A 25542-nucleotide genomic window follows, 5' to 3' on the forward strand; every position below is an offset into this window, starting at 1 on the left:
AAATATGCCCAAACGCACAAGCTGCCAACCAATCAAAACACACCAAAACTTTACAAGATCTTTCTCATCCACCATCAGTCAGAGTTCAGATATTACTATAGATACACAACCAGTCAAAAGTTTGGACACACAAGAGTAAGAATATCATCAATAATACAGTACGTTACATATTATTAAAATACAGCTGCTGTAAGATCGACAGGTTCGAGGGCACGTCTCTGAACAGAAGGGTTTTCTTCATTTTGACTATTATACACATTTTAGAAGAGTAGATATTTAAACCATGAAAATGAAACAATGAGATTTTTGTTTTGGAAAGAAGTGCATGCCTTTGAATGTATCCACTTCATTATTTCTACAGGAAACACATGTCAAACAATTGGATGAAAATGATGATAACATGCAACTTTTGACTGGTAGTGTATCATAGGAGACTGGTTCAGGCTTCCCATGTGGAGTCAAACATTCAGCTCACTGGGTCTCAAGTCTGCACAGATTGAAGAAATCTGATGGTCACAACTGTGTCTAAGTGAAAAGCTGACGGAAGCTCGATTTACTGAAACACCATGTCACAGTCTTCTGCTTGATGATGAGCTGATGGCGCTGACAGCCTGATCTGCATCACTCTGTATCCTCACATCCTGCAAGCAACAATGAATGGATGTGAGCGTTCAAACTGCTCATGCAGTGTGATGTGGCGGCTGCACTCACGGTTTGGACAGAGCGTTTGTCAGCATTTCATATTGAAGCATTAATTGCACCAATAAAAAACAGCCAACTTTTAAAATGGAAAAAAAAAAAAAAAAAAAAGGGTGAATCTTTTACTTTACAGAAGTTCAGTAGAAACAAGTCTGAAAATGGCTCAAAGTGAAAACTTCCAGTTTGTTCTTTGTCGTTCTGTTATTAAAAATCTTTTATGAATAAACCAGAAAATCATTGATTAAAAGTGCATCACAGCAGATGTTTGATATTTAGGTTTGTTAAAAAGTTCAAACAATTCAATGCTTTTGAAAAAATAAACGTGTTTATCAACTCTTGCATGAGTGTCGCTTGGTCGTCACAGCTCCAAAGTTTTCTTCCTGTTCCGTGCGTCCTGGCACCCTTCATGAACGTTAAAGGGGAGCGTTGCCCTTTAAGCCGACACATATGAACTCACTGGACATGTTTCATTTGTCACAGTTAAGAGCTTCAACATGCATCCTCATAGCAGCACACTTTCCCTCGAGCGTTCCATCAGAGGTCAAACTATTACTTCTGCCTCCAATTATAGTGGGAATAAAACTGCGTGACTTACAAAAGAGCCGAGCGGAGGTTTCAGCTGGCCGCAGCTGTCATTTACAAAATAGTGATAAATTGAAAAGTATGAAGAATAATATGCTTGTCAAGGTCTAGACGTGGATAAAACCTGCAGATATTTTCGCTGACTTCAGTCGTCTGTGCCGGTATTTAAAGCTCCGAGGACTCTGGCGGACCTCTTTGAGAAGACTTTGAGCACGAGCAGAGCAATAGCTGCATTGGCTGAACGCTCACATGGGAAATGACTGACCTGGAGCAGCTGCAGTACGACCTCTGAGAAGGCTCCACAAAATCCCAGGCTCCCACCTTCTCCGCCAGGTCCTCCTCACAGGTACCGTTGGTCGCTGCGGAGAATTTCCGCCTGCAGAGGAGAAGAAAAGGTTTCAGACGTGATTCTGTTGAGGGCGATTTTAAGTCACAAAGCGTAGCAACGACCTCATTTAAAATAAACCGGTTCATGTACATTTAAAATACACATTTAAAATCCTCTAACTGAGCACATCACTTTCCCATGATCCTTTGCTGCACAGTGGTGAATGCTACAAGCTTTGTGCTGAGGCTGATTTCATCACCCCGGCCTGGAGCGGGAATATTTTGGCTGACGAGCTAACGGCTAACTCCAGCCGACAGTCTGTGCTTGGTCAAGAGGCAGCAGATCCCGGCGTGCTCCCAATGTGTCAGACTCACTGATGGTGAATAAAAGTACAGACCAAAGGGTCACAACTGAAACTATCCCGCACTTTAATTACTCCTGATTGTTGCATCTATCGAGGACTTTCTGGTAGTCGAGTGTACGAATTAATAATAATAATAATACATTTTATTCCTGGGCGCCTTTCAAAAAACCCAAAGACCTTTACAAGCAGAGTTAAAAAGATAACCATATAAAACATAGAATTACAAAGCAGCCACATGCAGGGTTAAAAACAAACAATATAACAGATTAGAAACTTAAAAGGAGGTAATTATTTTTATTTTATTCAAACACTACCCAAACTTCTAGCCTGTTTCATCTACAGCATCATGCATCCGTGTCTTGGTTAGACCTACTTGTTCTGGGCTCGGTTGATATTGCACTCTTGCCAAACGCGCTCCACCACGTGACTGGCTAGCCGGCGAGGAATCTTTCCTCCATGATGACTCGTTCTGTCCAAAGTGAACGCATCAGTCGATGAAGGCATTTTCACCCACTTCTGGACCGAGTGAGCGTCCACTGCAGGGAGACGGAAGACGACAGGTTGAATAACGAAGAGCACAGCGTCACACTGGGATCTAACGAGAGTCTTTGTACCACTACCTGTGTGCGCCTCCTCAGGCGACGTGGGAGGGGTGAGGGTCACCAGAGACATGGCGGGTTCTCGCTGGGACGCAGGCACTTGGTGGCCACCCGAGTAGACGGCGGTGCAGTGCGAGGACCCCACAGGGGCCACAACGGGGATGTCTGACTGGGGCACCAGCACTAAGCATGCTGGGTAAACCATCCGCACACCACCTGTAAAACACAAACGCACACACACAGGTTGTTTAGGATCCGGAGCTTTAACTGAAGGCGGGTCAGCTCACAAAGATTAAGACCACTCACCTACGAGGACTTCCACGGAGGCAAGAGAGTCATCCTCCCAGTCCATGTCCTCCGCCTTGTCCTCCGACGCACGCTCCTTGGCGCCGGGGCTGATGGGATAAAACTGGTTCCACTCCTCAATCAGCTTCTGCGTGGGCGGGTCTGACATCTTGAACGACTGGCCGGTGAGTGTCCCGTTCAGGCCGAAAGGACTCAGGATGACTGCAGAGAAGCAGAGCAACGAGAGGAGCGGAAGAGTCAATGGTGTGAATCAGAATGATGACATCATCGAAGCGTCACCATGACGAGCCGTGAAGCAGCGGCGAGGTAAACCAGCTGTTCAAACTCATCTTTCTCCTTTTAATCCTTGATATACGGCTCGAGCAGTTCAATGGTTTACGTCTCATACGTCGGCACAAGGATCTGATTTGACACATTGATATTTTTTTACTTCCAATTCTTTAATTCTTCCTCCACTTTCTTTTTTTGCCTCTTCCTTAAATGCTTTTTTTATGAATGTTTTTAACCGTTCTCATGTTTTGTCACGTGTTCTTCCTCTTATTATTTGTCCTCTAATCCCCTTTGAAAATGTCATGTCTTACACATTTGTTCTTGTCCTCTTCCTCTAGCCTTTCCTTTAATCCTTTTTGTTCATGCGTTCTCTCTTTGACCATCATCTTTTTTCAATCTTGGAACAATCTAATGTCTCTATTCTTGATTGTTGGTCCTTTTATTTCTTCTCCTGCATGCTTTCCTCTCCCCATGTCATTTTTCTTCCAGGCCCGACCATCGGCGCTCTGACCTTTCCCTGAGCACTGCTGGACCCAGTCGGTCCCGGCTGACTCGCTGAATACTTACAGAGCAATCCAGACGCCAATTATTGGCAAGCAGTGGCCTCTCAGAGCCCATAAACAGAGGCTTATAAAAAGGGGGCCACTCCTCGGCAAACACACTCGACTGCACAGACATATGGGAGTCAGACGGAGAGCCCGCGAGTCTGCTTATAGAACAGGCCTACATCCATCAGAGAATGCAGATTGGACCATAAAACAACATGCATAATGCATATATGTGGGCACAGAAACCATATGCATATCAATTTGACAAGCATATACTCACTCTCACACACACACACACTCTCTCACACACACACTCACAACCTGTCAGCTTGTTATGCATGCATTCTCTTTCTCTGAGTGTATCAAACATGTGAAGATGAGGAGCTACTCTCTGGAACATGCTGACAGGGTGTGTGTGTGTGTGTGTGTGTGTGTGTGTGTGTGTGTGTGTGTGTGTGTGTGTGTGTGTGTGTGTGTGTGTCTGTCTGGTCATTACGACACTGGATGGCCTCTGTCCTCAGGTATTGATCTTGCGGCTGGACCAAAGACAAGTCTCCAGGATGGAAAAATATTGGCAGGAGAAGAAATGAAAAAGGAGAAGATGAGATGCATTTGCGGTTTTTGATTGGGTCATGAAATGAAACCTATTGATGCTCCGTGACTTATCAGCAGGGCACTCGATAGATGTTTATATGTTTTGCCGTTTGCTGAACGGCTGCAGGAAGAATTCCTCCAACTTTTCTGCGAGTGAGCTAACTTCACGCTGTCCGTCTGTTTGGATCAAATGACCATGCTGCATGTAAAATCAAATCAGAGCCCCGCTGCAGGATGAGGTGTGTGCTGTAATTAGATCCCAGCTGCTCCTTTGTTGTGTTTGTGACACGTTAGCACTGCCCTGTGCACCCGTTAGCACGGTAAACACGCAGGTCACCAAATCAATCAGGACCCAAATCTTCAAGGATGACGACTCAACGTGGAGGTTTGGAGGAAATTGGTTCAACACATCTATTCAGTATATCCAACTCTTCTTGGTGGTCTCAGGCAGCACCTGGCAGGTGGTGGAGGAAGATAAGTACCAAGGTCTGAGGAGTTGAAGTACTGTCGAGCATTAGTACGAGAAGTTAGAGGTCTAATATTATTTACCCGACGCAGGTGAAGCGTTTTTCATACTTTAAACATGACTCATTGTGCAGTCTAGACTCACTTCATCCTGCACGCCCAGCCGACTGAAGTTTCCCCTCCGCCTGCAGAACACACAACCTCAGCAGAAACAACCCCGCCGAGAGAAGCACAAAAGGTTATTTATGTTGCGGTACACAACGACATGCAGCCATGGTCGATCATATTAACCCTAATTAAATTCAACTCCGCTCCTTATTTCCTTTCATTTCTGCTTTTCTGGCTGCAACGCACACTCCTCAGACCTGAGGCAAGCTGCGCAAAAGAGATCAAATTTTGCACAATTACTGAAATGGTTTACATTCCCCCCCCGCCCTCCATCACCACGCCGCCGCACCCTCTCTTGCATCCCTTCTTCTTCTCTCTCTCTCTCTCTCTCTCTCTCTCTCTCTGACTGCGAGTCTATCTGCGGCTCCCTGAAGACATGTCAAATGTGCTCAGATCAGTGTAATGGGCTGAGAGTTCATTACATTCACTCTGCGCCCTTTTATGAGGTCACATCCTGGAGCCGGCCGGAGCGTTCTGCCGCACAGTAAAGCGTGCTCGGCGGAGGTTGGGGGGGGGGGGTTATATGAAGAGGGATGGAAGTCGGACCCTTCCTCGACGGTACGCTTGGTTAGCCAGGAGGAGATGCACTGCGGCGGTGACACACACACACACACACCTGCATGTCGACGTCCACCGTGCTCAGAGACTGAACACGCAGTCTGCGCTGATCGTAAAACACACACACACACGCCGTCGAGACAATCCTGTTGAGGTTCATATAAATCTGCGGCTTTGAACACGAGGCACTTGAGGCTGTTTTGCTAAAATGAGAATCAATATAACTTTCATAGTTCAATTTGCAGATTATCCACAAGAATGGTAAGCAGTTTAACTGAAGCAATGTTATCTGATCGCGGATACGGAGGACGTGTGTGTGTGTGTGTGTGTGTGTGTGTGTGTGTGTGTGTATCCGCTGATAATTTTAAGTAGACCTGAGCTACATGCAGAGGAAAACAGAAATAATGATAAATGTGTGAAAGAAGGCATTCTCATTGACCAATAAAATGAGTCATACGTAAGAATCTACTGGTGGATGGCTGGGGAGCAATATGATCATCCTAAATGACTAACAGAAGCCATCAACATCCCTTTAAGCAATCCATACAACAAGATTCAATATTCATGTTATTTGATTCGAGCACAGGTTTTTAACTAGCCAGGGTGTTATCATGAGCCTCCAGGAGAGCTCTGGAGACAGTAAAGGGGTCGGTTATTCAGGAATTACTGAGGCGAATGGAGGAAGTGATCAGTGTTATTACACTGGAGGAGGAGGAGGAGGAGGAGGAGGAGGAGGAGGGGGAGTACAGAGAGGGCAGGAAACCCATCCATCCAAACAAAGGTGAGGAGAAAAGAGGAACACTTCAATCTGATTGGTTTGTGGAGGTATTGATCTTTGCCTTGAATATTTAGCATTTAAAGGATGAACGTAAAAACATCAGAAATCCAGTCTCTCCTGTGTGAATGTGTCTCTGAGTCCTGACTGTCTACAGCAGTGGTGTCCAAACTTTTTTTCTTGCGGTTGTTAGAGTCGCTCACGGGCCACAGGGTTGTTTTGTTTTTTTTTTAATATTGGAAGGAACTTTTAGTATTTTGACCACATCAAAAAATAATGTAAATACACAATAACTAGTTGCAGTGGGAAACTGTTGTGTTCTAATTTTTTGGAAAGAATAGTCAGGCTTTTATAGGTCTCCCTCGCTAACATGAAAAAGAAAAAAATAATGAAATATGCCATCTGATGAGGCCTGGGGCCAAAATCTTCTGATTCTTCGATTTGAAGTCAAGGGCCACAAAAAATCCACTCAAGGGCCACAAATGGCCCCCGGGCCGCACTTTGGACACCCCTGGTCTACAGTGAGGAAGAAGCTCGAGTCCCGCTGGCTGTGTTGTTGTCAGAGCTGTGTTTACATAGATGGGATAACAGGCTCCTCCCCTTGTGTATAAAAACTGTTTTAGTCAAGGACTAGAAAGAAGAAGAAGAGGAACATACTCACTGATTATTTGGAGGTCACGTCAGAGTCTTTAGATCACGCTTTACGAGCTAACTAAAGAGCGCTAACATTAGCCTGCTAACAACAATGCAGGGCACAGGTTGTAGCAGCTCGAGCAGAGCACATTTATGCTCATAGCTTGCACTTAATCGTGTTTATTATGGTGTGTTGTTTTTGATAAGTCCTTCAGAGTGGACGTGAGGGGAGGGGGCCGGAGGTGAGTCGCTGGAGGAGAGCGGGGCCTTCAGGATGGTGGAGGTGTCGTCACGCGTGTGCTCAGGTGTGACATGTAGAGGATCAAATAAAGTTGCACATACTTCCTTTAAAAGGCAAAGTTGATCATTTCAGAAAACAAACGTGATTTTGAAAGTAGCATCCTCTCAGTGCTCCGTCTTCACCCATCCCCTCCCCTCTGTGCTCCCTCTAAAGCCACGCCCCCTCACTTACATGCACGAGCTCCATTGGTCCAGAAGCAGATTTCAGCTCATGCTTTAAGTGTGGGCTCGTGCATGTACGGGGTAGAGAGGCTTGATTGGTTTATAAAACGTGTTCCGAGTGCCAACATTGGTCGAAGTTTTTACGCTTTTTACAGCTGCAACAGATTTGTTTTCGTTTCTTTTTCAGAGAACATGAGTTATTAATTACTATCAGGACCTAAAGACAATTTCAACCAAAAGCTCAAAACGTTTATCTGGAGGAAATTATCAACCCTGCCTTTAAGTATTCATATTTCGTTAAGTCACGTTTTCAGTCTACACTGCAGAAAGTGTTGATAGAGTAACATTCAGGAAAGGAGCCACAGGTCGGATTCGAACCCGGGCCGCCCACCAAGAGGAATACAGCATCTTCTCATAGGATACATGAATACTGCGCAGGCGGCCCTCGCTCCAACCCAACCTCTCTCTCTCTCTCTTTCTCTCCCTCTGGTTTCTGACTCTGTCCACTATAAATAAAAGCATAAAATAACTTTATTAGGATTGGAAATGCAAACAATACAAAGTGTTGGGCTCACAGCTGCGTAATGTATTCAAAGCCAGAGATGGATTATCATTAGAGCTGCACATTTTACGACACTATAATTCAAAGCGCCTACAGAGGCTTTCCTGTTTTTTACTGGCTGCATGCCAATCGGTAATGAACGGCACCCTGACAGAAGATTGAACTAGTATTATCTTTGCGACGGAGCCCAATAACACAGACGTACAGCTACTATTATAGATCAGTGAACGTACACAGCACTGAATGTTTACAAGAAAAGAAAGAGTTGAACTCCTAGTGAGAGCGTTTTTATCCCCTTGAATTCGACCTTATCTACACGGGGCAACAAACAGCCTGCAGTTATCAGATCCAGAGAGAGTCTTTGAACCTTGAAGATTAACTTGTGTGGTAGTGGATCAAATAAATTCTCAGAATCACAACTTGAAATGTGTGTCCAGAAAAAAACTTTTTAGAGATTTGTATCGTGGTTACGATGCGGGCCGAATGTCCCGGAATCTGCCGCACATCGGTCTTCATAAAAGAACTCTTTCACGAGCTGATTCGAGTCGGCCAGGTTTTTTTATTTAGCTTTTCTTAAAGACGTGGGAACCGTATCCAAGTGGCGTTTTCTTTTTTTACGGGCAGAAAAGTGTTGGCTGTACACAAGGGAGTGCTTGCATGAAGCGTTGTCATCTGTTCTGTCTCTAGGACGACAGCAGCTGTGCGACCGACAAGGCTCCGTTACTTTTTCCTGCATGTTTTTTTAATTGATGTTCATTTCCCGATCAGACACGGAGCGAGGAGGATGTGGACACAAGACATGATCTGTAGGAGGCAAAACTACAGGGAGTATCTTACATTTGGGAAAGAACGCGTGACGTGATGTCAACAGCACCTTTCTAAAAAAAAAAGTTGAAAGATTTGGAGCGTTCAGATCAGCCGCACAGAGAAGGAAAAAAGCAGCATGTCTCTGCACTTTTCCTCCAAACGGCTGCTTTCTGCTGCAAACGCTCTGCGCTCATTGAAAACGATGCTGGTGCTCAGAATAAGACACAGCAGGTGGACACTGCAACAACAGAAACATCACACATGCAGGTCATAAACTCACAAAAGGAAAGCGTGGAGGGAAGTTGTTTTAACAAAAGATTGAAAATCTGAGGCGCCAGATGTGAGAGCAGTTATCACAGAAAAACCGACAGGTGTTGCAGCGATCGCAAAGTGATGAAATTACAGGCATGTGTGCAAACGTGCAAATATCAGGAGGCTTCTGCCGGGTTCTTACAAATCATTAAGGGTTGTTCATTTTTTGGAACGAAGACTTCCAAGAAGAAGATTGAACACAGATATAGAAATGAACCATTAGAATCAGATGGTCTGTGTGTTTGTGCATCACATGCAGCTCTTTGGAGACCTAAAATCCTCAGATTTAGACTCGACTCGAGGGTCATTATTGGTCTCACCAAAGCTTCATGGCGCTCCAACACCAAGTGACCTCATAGATCCAACACTGATTGTTTAAGCAGATACAGATTTGAAGGAATAGTGTGATTCAGAAGCAGAATGAAGACACCCCGAGGTCAATCAGGATCCGCTCTCATTGGCTCGCTCAGGCTGAAACTGTACCTCAGAACGTCTGCCACGTGGAGTGATTAGTGAACCCACCTTGGAAGGGGCTGGACGCCTGCTGAGCCAACGTGAGGTGCTCCTCCGTCAGGTGGTAGACGGGCTGATGCTGGTTGATCTCCACGCTGGTGCACACGTTGCTCTCACCGTGCAAGAAGAAGGTGAAGGCGCAGGATAGGTGCTCACTGTGAGAGAGGGAACAGAAAAGGGACATGATGAGCGGTTTGGGATCACACTGCTTTAATATGCACCTTTGAAAAGAAGCTCTGTCTGCAATGAATAAGTCCAATAGAGTGTGAGCTGGAGAAGTGGCGGCTGTGGGGGGGGGAAAGATCAGATAGTGTGCCTCATGTTTTGTTCACACACAGAGAGAGAAAAGAAGAGTTTGCAGGGAGAGGGAAAGTGTGAATAGAAAGAAGCCGGTGTCGTCTTTTTTTTGTCAAAGGCTACAATAGAGCCTCTCCTTACATTGTTATTCTGCTTCAAACATGACACACGCTGCTGATAGGAAGAAGATGCAGCAACAGATAGACAAAGAAGAAGCCAGTAATCCCGACGCCCTCCGGTGATACAGAGACGCCTCATAAGCTGGAGCGAATCATACAGATGGCTAACAAGTCCAATTCATGAAAACAAGCTGCACTCAGAAATGAAGGATAATGAGCAAGGCAAAAAAAAAAACCATCACAAATCCGAAGATGAGGACCCTGCATGGTCGAGGAGCATGAGCCGGGCTAAACTCTTCAAATGAAGCTTTACCACGTGGTAACGTTGTTATAACACCGTGTTTTAAGTTTGTTAATGATAATGAAACATGTTGATGACTTTAAGCAGAGTGTGGAGAAGGACTGCTGCTCACTATATGAGCTCTGTGTAGAGTGGAGGACTCCTGCAATGACGAGTTTGAGCGCATTCACACTGTGCAGAGCTCTCGTCATAATAAAGGACAGGTATGTCTTTATGTGACCATTAAGAGTGCTTAGAGACAGATTTATTTTATTTTATTTATTTATTTATTTCTTATATTTAGAAATAACAATAACATAAACCTGCACATCTCTGTTTATTAAATTATTTATCTGTATATATGAAAAAAGTTAAATGAAATCACAATTATTTTGTTTGTTTTTTCTTGTATAAAAAAACGAGGTACACCTACACAGCTCTGTTAGTAAAATATTGTATAATAATGTAATAATAATAATAAGAAGAAACGTGATAATAATAATAAGAAACTTTCTTTTTTCTTAAATTATATGTCATTTTGTATTTTATTTTTAACCACCTTTTTTCTAATAAAGCTCATTGAATTGACGGACGGATGGGAGCAGAGAACATGACTTATTGCGAGTCATGTTAGTCAGATAAAGCTGTGATGAAGGTTGTCGTCGCCGTGTGCCCGAGCTCCTGCATGAACTGTAGCGCACTAAAGCACACCTCTTCCAAAAGGTGCCGGGACCAGGGAACTTTACTGTCCTCCCACTCCTCAAATGAACTGGACTCTGTGGGTGAGGACCAGAGCAGAGAGCCCAGTGTGAGCGATAAACTTGATTTCTGCTGTGTTTAGGTGTGACATGGCACGCACTGTTCCTTTAAGTCTACAAGCTACAAAGCTGCAGACAGATTTGTCTTTTCATCACGTTTGTTGTTTTTTCTCCGCTGACAGGCTTTCAGATGTTTCTATAGCTGGAAACAAACGCTCAAAGTGTTCTGATCCTCAACAACAGGTTCGTCCTGTCCCTGTCATCACCGTGTCTTTCATACTGTGCTTCTGTCTGCCATCCTTTCTGAGCTCGCCATCCACTGCTCCACTTATTAATTAAGTGTCTACATGCTGATAGGGTTTGGATTATCAGCCACAAATGGGTGAGGAATCTGAGTCTGGAGGATTAGACAATCTGAGGACGAAGGTGTGTGAACCTGACGGTGCTCACAGGTGGTGAGGGTGAGAATCCTCTGCTCAGAGAGAGTGAGACAAAGGGGTGAGCCCTGACTAACCCGGGGATTTCTAGTCAACCCGCTGAGCCACATCAGTTCCTCTCTCTCTCTCTCTCTCAATCACACACACACACACACACACACACACACACACACACACCAGACACACAACAGCTCCTTTGCTAACCAACAACGCCTGTCCGTGCCAGTCTGACCTCAACGCCACCCAACAAAAGTGACAAGTTGAAAAAGAAACGGGGAAAAAAAAGCCAGCAAGGACGAGGCAGACAGAAGGAGAGAAGGGCTCCAGAGAAAAATGCAGGCCATTGTCTGCAGGGTTTCCACTCACTTCAAATCACACACACACACACGTCGCACAAATGGAGAGAACGTGAGAGACAGCCGCACAAGTGACGGATGACCAAATGGAAGAGGACGCTGTGAATTTGGAAGTGGATCAAAGAGGGTTGCCTCCTCCGAGGATTTGGTTAAGCAAATATCAGTCTCTCTCTCTCTCTCTCTCTCTCTCTCTGGCACACCTACTCTGCAGAGGATTAAAGAGAAGGAGAGGAGAGAGAGTGAGGCAGATAGAGAGATGAAGAGAGAGAGCACTTCAAGAAGATAATACCACCTACGTAGTGAAGAGATGCCCTAAGCCCCCCAGAGCTTGACATTCATCTTACACTCTGTAAAGATGAGGTGGTGGGTGCTAGTTAGGAAACGGCTGTGGATGTATGATATCCATATTCTACAGCTGGAGGCGAGCAGGCTAATGAAGGTGAGTCAGAGGAACAGAGACACTTTGTTATCCTCAGCAGTGCTTCCTAAACCTGCACAGAGATGCTGCTGCCATGAAATCTGAGGCGATGCTCAGATTGTCTTCTCTCACACCTTACAGCTCTGTATGCACATTCACAGAGCCATTTAACTCTGTGTATAGCAGCCATGTTGCAATGCTTTTCTTAAAGCCACCTCAATGTAAGTACTGGCTGACACAATCTACAGCACTGGCCCTGCAAAATAATTTATTGGAGAGTTCACGTAAGGTCCCGGCAGTCTGAGTTACTGAGCATTCAGCGAGGCGCTCTCTCGTCTGGCAGAAGCTAATACAACACTTCTACAGACTAAATAAGACAAATGAAGCGGTTCTCATCGGATGTTACGCTCTTCTTACAACAAAACTGCCTCTTTATGTTTCTAGACAGTGTCCGCTCACTAAGCCGAACATAAAAGGGAACTTCACCCGAAGAAACCTGGTTTGTCTGAGGCTACATTTTGAAGACATTAGCACTGCGTGAAGAGACACGGCCACCTCCCTCCTTTCACTGAGGCCACTCTGTTGATGCAGCAGGCTAAATAATGCAGAGTCGTCCAGCAGTGAAAGTGCCAGGTCCTCTCTGTGTTGCTGCAAGGAGGCTGTTAGCTCAGCTTATGGCAGATGCCTTAGGCATATAATCACCAAACTAAATAGATTTACAAATCATCATTTCAATGAGAATTAAGGACTTTTGTAAGACAAAAAATATCTGCAGAAAAAAAAAGAGAAAAAAAAGTTTGTGATGAATGAGGTATCCGAAAACAATGCAGCAGCCTGTACGTCCTCCTCCTAGCTTTCTGCTCCTGAATGCTTTTGAGAGGTTTGAACGCAGAAAGGTTTACAGACCGATGCAGAGCTGGCTAAACACTGAAGCTTCAGTGTCCACCACACCTGGAAACCTGTGTGAGCATCCACTCAGGAGGGGGCAGGAGACAGCTCTCTACAATCTTTAGAATTTGGACTGCAGTACCCATTTTAAACACTAGAGGTCAGAGTTAATCACTCCTTTAATTCTTTAAATTAATCTGAGACGAGCTGATTTTTAAGAACGCATCACAAAGGAGTGAAAGCAGGATTATACTCGGCCCATGTTTGGTGAGCACGCTGAACGAGGAAGTACTGCTCGCTAACATGAAAGACTTTCTCATTGATTGTGCTATTCTACATGTTGTGCCTTGTTGAATGTGTTTGTCTGTTCTGCATATGAACAGCGAACACTTGAGAGCGTAGCTGTCCTCAGCTCTGACTGCACTGTGCTTCTGAAGGTTTGCCGTTTGTTGTGTTAAACCCCCTCCAGTCCTGGGGCAAGGCATGTCACACCAACAAACAGGAGGGTGTGTGAGAAACAGCAGGTAGTCAGGCAGGAGTCCGCATGAGCCCAGCGTGAAGGAGAACACCAGAAGAAGTGGCAAACCTTGATTGAAATGGACTAAAAACTGTTTGAGGGGTTATGACAAAGGTGGAACTCAAAGTGTCGTCAACAAACGGCTTCATCAGGAATCTTTAGTCAACATGATAATATCAAATTAGGGACTGTGATGGATGTACGCTCGTCTATATTTTCAATGATTTAACACTGGTGCGTGTGCTCCATGTACAGAGGCTTCATTCCTTGAGAGAGGACGGCACGGGTTCGGCTCCTTTTCCACAGAACATCCCCCCCCTTGATTTCAGGCTCCATCCGCTGTACTGTTTCTACAATGCAGGCATAACAAAAATGAAAAAATAAATAAATAAATAAATAAAAAACCTGTTTCAAACTGATGCAGTGAAAACTAATAGTGAAGAAAGAATCAAAGCTTGAAGAAGTTCGCCTTGGTAGTTAAAAAGAAGAAAGTACACGACGTTGGATTGTTTTCATTTGGTATCAAAAAAACGGATCAATATCATTTGAGTTTTACTAGAATTGGTTACATTTTCAAAATAAAAGCATTGATCAGTTCTTCTTTTATCTACGTATAGATCAAGACAGACGAACTGCTACAACCCCACTTCATGAAGGCCGTCTTGTAAGGGGGGGAAAGGTTTTTTCTGTGACATTAATCAACTGACCAGTGGTGAAGTAAAGAGCGCTGCCATGACGACGGTATAGAAGCAAACCGTCAGGCCATCGTGCCAACACTGTGGTGTGTTTAAGTATATGTGAAGGAAAGCAAAGGTAAAAATACAAACACAAACTAAACATGTTGTCGAGCTCTGCAGACGTCTCGTCTCACACGTAGGGAAAAACCCGACACCACACATTCACACACGTCTGTGTCTGCAGAGCACGTGTAGAGGGCTCGACACACACACACACACACACACAACGACATCACACACAAATCACAGCACATCACAGATGATTATCGTTATGACGGACTGGACGGCACAGGGTCAGATGATTGGTTCAGAAGATTCTCAGATGATACGTCGGTGAACAAAGATCACATTTCTGTGCAGCAGTGACGAACGGGATGACTCGACGTCTCCAATGAAAACATGAGCTCACAGATCTTCAACCTGTCCAGCTGTAGACACAACGAGCATGAATGTCGTATTGTTTACAGAGTCATCCTGCATGCTTTAATGATCTAATGGAGTTATAACTGAACACTGAGACATCGGGTCGCAGAGTCAACGCCCAGAGACGACGGCTCACATTTCAACAGGTGCGAGTTTAGCACTTGGCCGTTCGACATCAATGAAAACAACAACAACGGCACATGACATGTTACCTCACACTGGCTCGCTCACTGACTCACACACGGGCACAACAAAAGGAAGAGGATTTAGTAAAGCTTGTACTGTGACAAAATGCTGCACAAGCCTGTTGGATGTGTCTGTGTGTGGGCGTGCGGGAGGTTTCACTGTCTTGTCCACACATGTGACGTACACAAACACGCATTGTGTGCCAAATCCCATTCTTGTGCAAACATCCAGTGACTGCTGGTGAGGCAAGCGCGCGTCCTGACACCCCAGCATGTGGGAAGTAAACCAGAAAAGCTGCAAACAGCTGCTGTGGTGGGAACAAGGATTCAACAATTACCTTTCGATAAGTGGTTATATTAGTATGGAGACTGCTTGATTGTTCCAGAAAAAGAAAGTACCGTAAATTCCGTACTATTGAGCGCACCTGGATATAAGCCGCACCGGCTAAAAATAAGTAAATAAATGTATTTGTACATATATAAGCCGCACTTGATTATAAGCCGCAGGTGTCCACGCTATAACAAGAGCTATTTACACAGACGTAGGCTACCGGTAACATCCGCAAATACTGTAGCGTCCGTACGGACATTAAAGGACGACAAGAGCGTTCAAATAATAACTTTTAATAACCCGATCACTGTCGGCCGTGACCACGCCGTTTACAGCAGAGAGCAACACATAACTTGCCGTAACAATCCAACTCTCTCCCCCAGCGTTCTCTCATACAGCCACTCAACACGTTCTCGCTGGTGCATTCACTGACTCTCCACATAATCGGAATTATGAACACATTATCAACTACTGACTTTACAACATGAACCGTTACAATACGAAGCCTAGCCGACGGTGTCTGTAACACGGCTGATGAAAAAGATGACCGTAATATATTTCACAAGAAAAAGTCCATCCATTCACTGCCTCAGAATGACTTCATTACTCACTTCCTCAGTCTCTGTTGTCGCTGTCAGTGTCATCTTAACGTGCAGCAGCTCTGTTAGCTTCTTTGACAGCCAGGTCGATCGCCTTTAACTTGAAAGCTGCATCATATGTATTTCTCCGTGTGTTTTCCATCATGAGGGTGCGTGCATAAAGCGCAAAATGACTGATATTAAGATCCGACGTGACGAAGTCAAATGTTTTTGCGGCAGAAGCTCATTGTCCCCCATAAAAAATCCATGCATTAGCCGCACCGGAGTAGAAGCCGCAGTGCTCGAAGTGTGAGAAAAAAGTAGCGGCTTATAGTCCGGAATTTACGGTATACGTTTCGACCCAGATGAGTTTTATAAAGTGCGATCTGAGAAGAGCAGTTCCACAAATTAGGAGATATTAACTTTCACATCCTCCCTGAGAGGCAGATCAAACATCCACGCCCCTCTCTCTCTCTGTGTGTGTGTGTGTGTGTGTGTGTGTGTGTGTGTGTGTGTGTGTGTGTGTGTGTGTGTGTGTGTGTGTGTGTGTGTGTGTGTGTGTGTGTGTGTGTGTGTGTGTGTGTGTGTGTGTGTGTGTGTGTGTGTGTGCGTGTAGTGAAAGTACACTACACAAGCTTAGTTAAGCATAAACAACGACACGCCTCGCTCCGTCAACGACAAACAACATCTACCCAGCAGCAGGTCTTAAGCTCATTACTCAGCATGTTGGATCTCATTGGCTAAATCCGATGAAAAGCAGAGTGTGAAAAGGACAAAACGCCGTGCTCTAAGTCTTGGTTGCAGGACCTCGACAAAGTTGTCCCGAGTATCGTCAGATGTAGCCATAACACCGCGCTGTGCTCGTGCATGAAGAAGACCGCTTTGAAGCGTGCCAGGACGAAGGTAGTGTCTGATGCGGGAGCACGGATGGAAGCACCCGCCACACGAGTCCAAACTAACCGGACTGTAGTGGTGAAGCGTGCTCAGTGTGAGTGTGCCCAAAGAGCCTGGCATGCAGTTAAAGAAAGCACCGTACTGGTTATTGGATGATACTGAAAGCAGTCAGTGCTGACACTTTAAGGATCACAAGTTTGAAGCTGAAAGTCTCAATTTAGATAGATCTTAGTAAAGATCCCCCCCCCGCCCCGAGGCACCCCACGGGGGGCACTTCACCATGATACACTGTGTCCATTAAAAGTCAGTCCAACCTGCTCTGAGTCTGTCTGTGATTCTAAAGAGTCATCTTCCCTTCAGCAAAACACTGCTCGCACTTTAAAAAGAGGCTGAACCCCAAGGCCAGCGTTGAGTAGCAGAAGATACTGCGAGTGATTAAATCATCAGCAGTCAGCAGCTCACGGAGAGTGAGCTAATGGACATGCATATTCTTCTCTGAGCAAGCGAGTGTTTCTCAACTTATTTGTTTGCTTGATGATTAATTAAATGAATCATCGTTTAGTGAAAAACCTTCAAAATAACAAGATGTTGTTGGCGTATCATGTTCATTAACGAGATGAGCAGGATCTTTTATCTCTCTCTCTCTCTCTCTCTCTGTCTGTCTGTGTCATGTTTGCAGGGAGACTTGAAGAGGGAGGGTTGATGTTGTAAGCTGACAAAAAGCCACAAGATCTTTTAATCATCTTCTCTCTCTCTGTCTCCACCTTTCCCTCTCTCTCTCCCCTCTCCTCCTGCTCTTCATCTATTAACTGGCAAATAGACAGGGCTGCTCTCTGATCTGCTCCTCTCTCTCTCTCTCTCTCTCCCTCCCTCTTCACCACACACAGCGACACCCTCGCTCACACTCCTCACTGGAGCCCTCCCCTGCTCCACCTCTCAGATGCAAATGGCCGATGGCCTTTGGCTCAGCGTGGAGACAATAAGATAATCCAGTGACGATTTGAAGCGGGGCCACATACAAAGGAGGGCAGGTGGGCATATTTGCCTTCGGCTGGCATCAAATGGAAATGAGGTGCCAAAGGGCAGCGGCGAGCTGTGCGGCGGCGGGGAGCCGAGTGGGACTGACAGCCTCTATCAGCGTCACAGGGAAGGTCCGCTGTGCAGCACAAAAACCCATCATCAGCCACTTTAACACACACGTTTTTTTTTATTTTAGACATTTTAACATTGAAAAAGTCTGAGCATAACAGATTTAATTTGTACCAGCAGAGACCGACACCGTCGCACTCGTACTGATCCGGTGACGGTGGAAGTCTGGTGTCCAGCTCTGTGAATTCCATCTGAATGTTACAGAACGTCACAGCGGGAGCTCCACACGGCTCTGCTGAAGCAGCGTCGCCTCCATGACCTGTTCGCTTCACTGTGAGGATCATTTGGTCCCCCTGTTACACCTCTGTCACGTTCAGGCTGCAGGCGATGAGTCGCAGGGGCGTTCATCTGAGTCAGGCTAATGTGTGCTGTTTGAAACATGAACGTCCTGCACGTCAGCTGACCAGCTTGGAACAACTTTGTACGTTTTAACTATCAGCAAACAATGGCTGTGACCTTTTAAGAATCACCATCTCATTACAGTGTGTGTGTGTGTGTGTGTGTGTGTGTGTGTGTGTGTGTGTGTGTGTGTGTGTGTGTGTGTGTGTGTGTGTGTGTGTGTGTGTGTGTGTGTGTGTGTGTGTGTGTGTGTGTGTGTGTGTGTGTGTGTGTGTGTGTGTGTGTGCATTTACTCCTGTAACAGCAGAGAGCCGTTCTACGGGGAGAAAGCATTCATTCGGGCAGATTTTTCTATCAAAGGACTTGTTGTGTTCCTGCCAATCTTTAGATTCATCAGCGGCACTTGGATGGAGCATCTTATCAGCCGTCACTGTTTCTGCTCTTTAGAAGGTGACGTGACTGTGACATCCTTTAAGGTGAATACAGCCTTTAACTAATCAGAAACTTACTGACAAGGTTGTCGTTTGTTTTTTAGCATTGTTGTGATATCTGCTCATTAATAAATAAGACCAAACTACCTCATCATGCCCTCCTGCTGCTATTGGAGTTTTTAAGACACACTCTTAAAAATGACACCCTGAACATTTTACTCCACTCCTTCAGTCGGTATTCTTCTTCTCATATATTTGTATATTTTACATACTTCCTACATTCCTTCAAGAGAATATTCAGTATAAAACAGCAACACCCAACCTCTCTCGTCGGGGATAAATAAAGTATATCTGATTCTGATGAGAGAAGCCAGTTTACTCAATACTTGAAAAAAGAAGCCTGAAATCAGATCTCTTCATTTCAGCCTTTAAAGCACCTCTGGCGGAGACAGGCTGGGTTAAGTGTAGGTTGGCGTAATGTGGCACTTCTTTAAAAATGTTGTAGAGAGAGAGAGAGAGAGAGAGAGAGAGAGAGAGAGAGAGAGAGAGAGAGAGACAGAGAGAAACAGAGAGAGAGACAGAGAGAAACAGAGAGAGAGAGAGAGAGAGAGAGAGAGAGAGGGAGAGAGAGAGAGAGAGAGAGAGAGAGAGAGAGCGAGAGAGAGAGCGAGAGAGAGAGAGAGAGAGAGAGAGAGAGAGAGAGAGAGAGAGGGAGAGAGAGAGAGAGAGAGAGAGAGAGAGAGGGAGGAGGCTGCAGCTCTGTGACATTCCTCAGATGTTTGTTGGGCTTGGCTGGCCACGCTGTAAGATCCCAGCTTCCGTTTGGCCTGTGTACACTTCCTCTGCACAACACCATCATCAGCAGCAGCAGCAGCAGCATGAGGAGCAGGAGCAAGTGTCCCACGCACTGGAGAGAGTCTCTGTTCCATCTGCAGCCGTTTGTTTCCTGACTGGGCGAAGCAGTCACCTCTGTCAGTCTCGTACCTGGACGCGTGCCATGTGCAGCAGCTTGTTGTTACAATCCAGGGCGTGTAAACATGTTTTGACTGGTCATGCACTGCTGCAGTGACACGGCGTGCTGGCAGGGCTGCAGTCTCTGGCACCACGACATTAAACAATGTATCTGGAATTAAATCTTACAATAACAATCAGCTGCTGCATGAACAAGGACGGGCTGTTTGGACTGTGAACACTGGTGCAAGAGACACGAGCCAACAAACCATTGTGACGGCTTTTCTTTGAAGGAGCATGCAGACTGTTGTTCTAAACGCGAACGTGGTAAATGAAGTTTCATCACTGTTTACATTCACCAGGACATATCATCCACCTTTTAAATCTGTCCCCTGTGCTCTAAATAAAGCATCTTTGGTCCAAATATAACATGAAGCAGCAGAGGAGGTTTGTGATCCTGTAGCTCTCTGTGAACGCTCCGTCTCTTTAAATGCAATAAGCCCCTCCTCCCCTCAGTGACCTTCAGCAGGATATAGTTAGGGGCAGACGCAAAACCAGATTTTCAAACTTAAAAAAAAAGTCAACAACATTAGACTTTCTTGGCAGCCAATAGTAGACAAAGCCTTATTTGAGCCTCTTCTCACGATGTGTAAGAGCGTTCATGGAGGAACCTTTAGCATGTCTACAAAGGCGCTCTCACACAAGGCAATCCGTACAATGCCCAAACACGCTTCACCCTCAGCTGTGTCACTGCACACGGAGCAACGCGAGAGCGAGACAGGTCGGTAAACTTAACGAGGCAAGTTCTGACCAAAGCAAGCTCAGTGATGGAGGCAGAGAAAAGAAGTGATCCACCTGGAGGACAGCTCTTGTCTTTACCCGATAACCTCCTCACCTGTCGTCGTCCTTCTCCTCGTTGGTGATTTTCTAACAGAACTGAACAGGAGACACTTCACAGAGGAGAAACCTCAATCCTGATTTACTCAGTGTTTGTCACATGAACCTGATCTTACACACTTTACATGTATGTGTTGCAGTCAACTTCAGCTTGATTGAACTGCTCATTTAAACCACATATTTGGACGCTTTGCCTCATCACAGGGAGGAAAATGGCTTTTCTTCCTGCTAGGGTTCAAGAAGTCAATACATCAATACAACTAACACGTGCTAAAGCTTATTACCTCTGCATGGTCAGCATAATATTTGATGGCATGACAAACCTTCATGTGTGTTAGTCATGGTTCATATTGACATGGAATAAGCAGGTGCCTTGTTGTGTTCTTCAGAGTGAGATAAAACAAATAAAGCAGGAAGTGGAGATGAAAGAGAATCAAGGTGAAAACAGCAGCGAATTAGAGGACACATTTCCAGGGCGATATAATCTTCCCCACTGTCTCGCCACCTGACCACTGGGACACAACAGCACTGTCTGCTGCCAAACTAACACACACACACACACACCAGCTCTGGCCTCTGCTCACAGTGCTGGAGAAAACACTGAACATGTCAAAGCCGGCACATCCTCTCATGGAGGCTCTCTCGCTTTGACTTGATTCCCCTCTGTGGGACGTTTCTGACATGTCGGATTAAACTTAGAGACGAGACAAAAAAAAAAAAAAACTGAACGAGATTGAATGGCATGTCGATAAAAAGAGGAGAAATCTGACCCCTCTGCAGTTCCATCGTGTCCACGTGCAGACTGAAGACAATGCCCCCATAACTCTCGCTCACCCCCCCCACACACACACACACACAAGAGTCTGTCTCACACACACAGTCTGTCTCAATCTGAGCCAGATACCTTTACTCTGCAGACAAAAATATTTTTAGTAATTACCCTCATTACCATGTTCACATAATCACTCTACAACATTGTCCTGACGCCACATCTGCTCCTCCTCGTCAGAGCCTCTGCAGTGTGATGTGTGTTTAAATGTCTAAATATGTACTCTATTCTGACAACACCCTATCTCACAGACCACCCTGTTTCCTTAGTGTTCCACATCTCCGGAGGGAAAGTACATTAAGCACAGTGGTTTCATGTAAAGAACAGCGAGGTAAGCATGTTTCAGGCCAAGCTCACATTGAATGGTAAGGACTTCACTCCCTCACACGCTCCATGAGTGCCACGCACCGCCCCGTACTTCTCTGCTACTCCAGTCGATCAGGTTTCCACGGCGAGCTGCGTGACATCAGCACCACTACGCTCCGCTCCGTTTCAAACACGCTGCAAGTCTATTCTGAACCGAGTCCGCTGCAGGCACGCTCCAAAATATCACAACCTGAGCTCAGACAAGGAAATGCACAGAGGGTCTGGTCAAATTCTATATACAATATATTATATATACTGTGATCTTGTAGTTCTCCTGTGATTTTGTAGTTCTCCTGTGAACTTGTAGTTCTCCTGTGATCTTGTAGTTCTCCTGCGAACTTGTAGTTCTCCTGCGAACTTGTAGTTCTCCTGCGATCTTGTAGTTCTCCTGCGATCTTGTAGTTCTCCTGCGATCTTGTAGTTCTCCTGTGATCTTGTAGTTCTCCTGTGATCTTGTAGTTCTCCTGTGATCTTGTAGTTCTCCTGTGATCTTGTAGTTCTCCTGTGATCTTGTAGTTCTCCTGTGATCTTGTAGTTCTCCTGTGATCTTGTAGTTCTCCTGTGATCTTGTAGTTCTCCTGTGATCTTGTAGTTCTCCTGTGATCTTGTAGTTCTCCTGTGATCTTGTAGTTCTCCTGTGATCTTGTAGTTCTCCTGTGATGTGTGTACAGCTGGTCATGGCTGTGTTCACGCTCAACAGATTCAGTGGGGCAGGGCGGCGTCTGACGTAGTGAAGCTACTTCGGCCAACTTATTCAAACGAGCGTAACGCCAGTGTGACTAAGTGTGTATCAAAGCCAAACTATAAAGCCACACACAAATCTGTGGTCATGTGCTACACCAAATTTTCCCAAGCGGACAAACGGTTATGATCTGTGTGTGTGTGTACGTGCGTGTGTGTGTGGGGTGGGGAGTTCTTTGCTCATGGGCACCTCAGCAGTGCTCGGGAAGTGAACTAGCACTTCTCCAGCTAACAGACCAATTTCCAGACTTTGTGCTCACCAGATTAAACCCAGCAACCTTCCTCTTCCCTTCAGTTAATGTAGTCCAGTGCTGTATGGTTTGTTCTGCTGCCTCTCTACTCACTCCTTAAAAACACTTAACACAAAGGCTCCCTCCTATAAAGCCTGACAATAAGGCATGTTAAACCAATTGGCCGTTGAATATAGAGGATGAGCTGTGAGTTGTCTGGGCTGATGACCGCTCATCGCCAAACGAAACAAAGACGGCGCCCTGAGATGCATTTAGGTCCACGGAGTGAGCTCAAAGCTCACATTTGTTTGGAGGAATGTTTGTCTCTAGCTTCTCTGTAATAGGATGGACAGGACAGTGTAGTCTACAGAGCAGAGGTGAAAGGTCTGACACCATATAAGGGATTAGCTTTAAATGGGGCCATCTGCCTCAACGTGTGGATTAAAGACTGCACCATAGGAATCATAGAAAAGTAGAGGGACGGAGCGAGAGTGGGGGCTGGAGGAAAGGGTCAAGTGACGCTTGACAGATTAACTATGACGACTTCCTCAGACCCTGACTTGGCCTGCTGTGCCGCTCTTTGGTCACAAGGGGAGGAGGAATGGGAGGAATGCTGGGTGCAGCGCTGGAGGATGCTGGAGGCTGTGAGGCCTGAGAGCACGGAGAGGAAATGTAAGTCACAGGATTCTCCTACATGAACGATGACGTACTCCACTCGGCTGCTGTCGTCTTTGAATTCTGCCGCCGATGACACACGTGCATTTCCTCGATGCATGAACCGACGCCGCCGCCCGTCAACATAAGCAATGAGAGACGCGCTCTTTGTTCTGTGGCGGCCTCGAGCTGGCGTCAGAAGACATGAAAGAGCGATAATTGGTGTAAAAAGATCTTGTAAAGAGTTTCCTGATAGCCATGTTTTTTCACACTGTTTGACATATTTATAAATGTACATGAAGTGTCACCAGATACATTAAGGGGAAGAACTCTACACTGGGATGTTGCTGATTCTGATGATAGCTTTTTCAAGTGCAGCCTGAGGGAAGTCAATAAACATGAACGTAAAGAAACCGTTTCTGAGTTTTGGGGCGGCAGCAGCTCAGTCCGTAGGGACTTTGGTTGGATACCGATGAGGTTGCCGGTTCAAGTCCCGGTACGGGCCAAAATGCGGATGTTGGTCTGGTAGCTGGAGAGGTGTCAGGGCACTTCTCGAGTAGCGTGGAGGTGACAAGGAGCGAGGCTCTGATGCAGTCCCACTCTGACTCCACATGGCCACAGCTCCCGTTTGAGCACGTGTGTGATTCCGTCTCTCCGGATTGATGAAGTATTTTAAAATGTAAAAAACATTAACGCTCAAAAGGAACAGATCCACAACATGTCTGACTGTGCAAATAAGAGTTTGATATCAAACCCAAAACGTTTTATTGAGCACAGAGCGGTGAAACTTTTACTCTTTTCATCATCTGCATATCTGCTTACTGGGACGTCTTGGACGTATCTTCACACGCTTCACCTCCCCAACAAACATTATGTAAGGTTTAATGATTCGCTCTGGCTTTTCTGTTTCATTCAAACAATAATCCTCTGACTCCATCACAGACACTCTCTTTTATTTTACACTGCCATTAACATAACATTGTGTCCTCCACAATAATAACAGTTTAATCACAGCCTTAGATTACTGTCGCTAAAACACTGAGTGCTCTGACCCTGATATTTTGATTTGACATCTTGGTAAATAAAATAATGCAAACGTGATGGTTAGAGTCATGCCTGACTTACAGCTCACAGATCAGTATGTGGTTCTAACGAGTGCAGGTAGCTACAAACAGGACAAATGTCTTTTAAGGTCAGTGATGCAAAACACATCGCTCACAACTCTAAAGACATGCAATGGGAAATAGGCAATTAATAATGTGTGAATGTGCAGCAATTTAGGAAATGAGCCATGACAAAGAAAAAATCTGGTGTTCTCCTTTAAGAGTGGTATTTATCTGCTGGACAGGATCTCTCCAGCAACATGATATATCCAGGGCGCCGCGTCACATGGTCCCAGCGCCTGGTCAGCCTCCCTCTAGCTCCTGTTGCTAGAGAGAGTGATGAAGTGCAGGGAAGCCCGGGGGTTAGAGGGCACAGTGTAACGGCTGGTGTACTCCGGAGAGGTCCAGGGTTTCTATTTAAAGTCGCAGAAACCCAAATGCACTCTTCAGTTCAGTTTGGCTGCATTTCTTATGTCTTACATCAATAATTCTAATAAAAAGCTCTCGTGCCAGCTCTTCCACCGCCCTCGGTGTGGACTGGCTCGCATGCCGATTGTTGACGAGCATGTTTGTGTGTGCCCCGGCTCCCTGTGTGTGTGTGTGTGTGTGTGTGTGTGTGTGTGTTGTGCTGGGAGCAGGGAGGGGATAAATTTAGCGCTTTAGCCCCAGACTGGAGGCAGTGGCCCTTTATCCTGCACTGTCCTACTTAACAGAGTGCCGCTCTCTGCTTCCGCCTGCCACAGCGCACCAGGACTCACACGTTCACCTCCCAACGTCGGGGCCGAGGCAACAGAGGAGGAACGTGCTCGGCTGCAGACCACACGGTCCAGCAGAAAAAGTGCAGCGTTTGTGCACGAGGGCGCCGTCATCACTGACTAGCTTTTGCATTTTCATTGAGTATGATTGGCTCTTGTAATGTGAGCTGATGCACGCTGGCCTCTTTTCATAACAGCTTGATTTGTTAATGATGCTTTCAGCCAGACAACAACAGACTATTTCAATACAGTGGAGTAGTAATCCAACACTCCTGATTGCAGCACAGTTGGAGTACGTAGCAGATCATGTAGATGCTGATGCTAATGGAGAGTG

General features: G+C 45.6%; 1 protein-coding gene across 1 annotated transcript in view; it reads right to left on the minus strand.

Moving 5' to 3' along the window:
* Window positions 1-25542, minus strand: part of med13a (mediator complex subunit 13a) — an 84626-nt gene that overhangs the window by 28129 nt on the left and 30955 nt on the right. Inside the window, exons 4-8 of the mRNA XM_079356324.1 lie at window positions 9555-9700; window positions 2879-3079; window positions 2594-2788; window positions 2347-2509; window positions 1547-1657 (exon numbers count right to left, since the gene is read on the minus strand). Coding sequence (XP_079212450.1) covers window positions 1547-1657; window positions 2347-2509; window positions 2594-2788; window positions 2879-3079; window positions 9555-9700 — 816 coding nt within the window. The remainder of the gene's footprint in view (window positions 1-1546; window positions 1658-2346; window positions 2510-2593; window positions 2789-2878; window positions 3080-9554; window positions 9701-25542) is intronic.

Source organism: Symphodus melops (assembly GCF_947650265.1).
Source record: "Symphodus melops genome assembly, chromosome: 11".
NCBI classification, from domain to species: domain Eukaryota; kingdom Metazoa; phylum Chordata; class Actinopteri; order Labriformes; family Labridae; genus Symphodus; species Symphodus melops.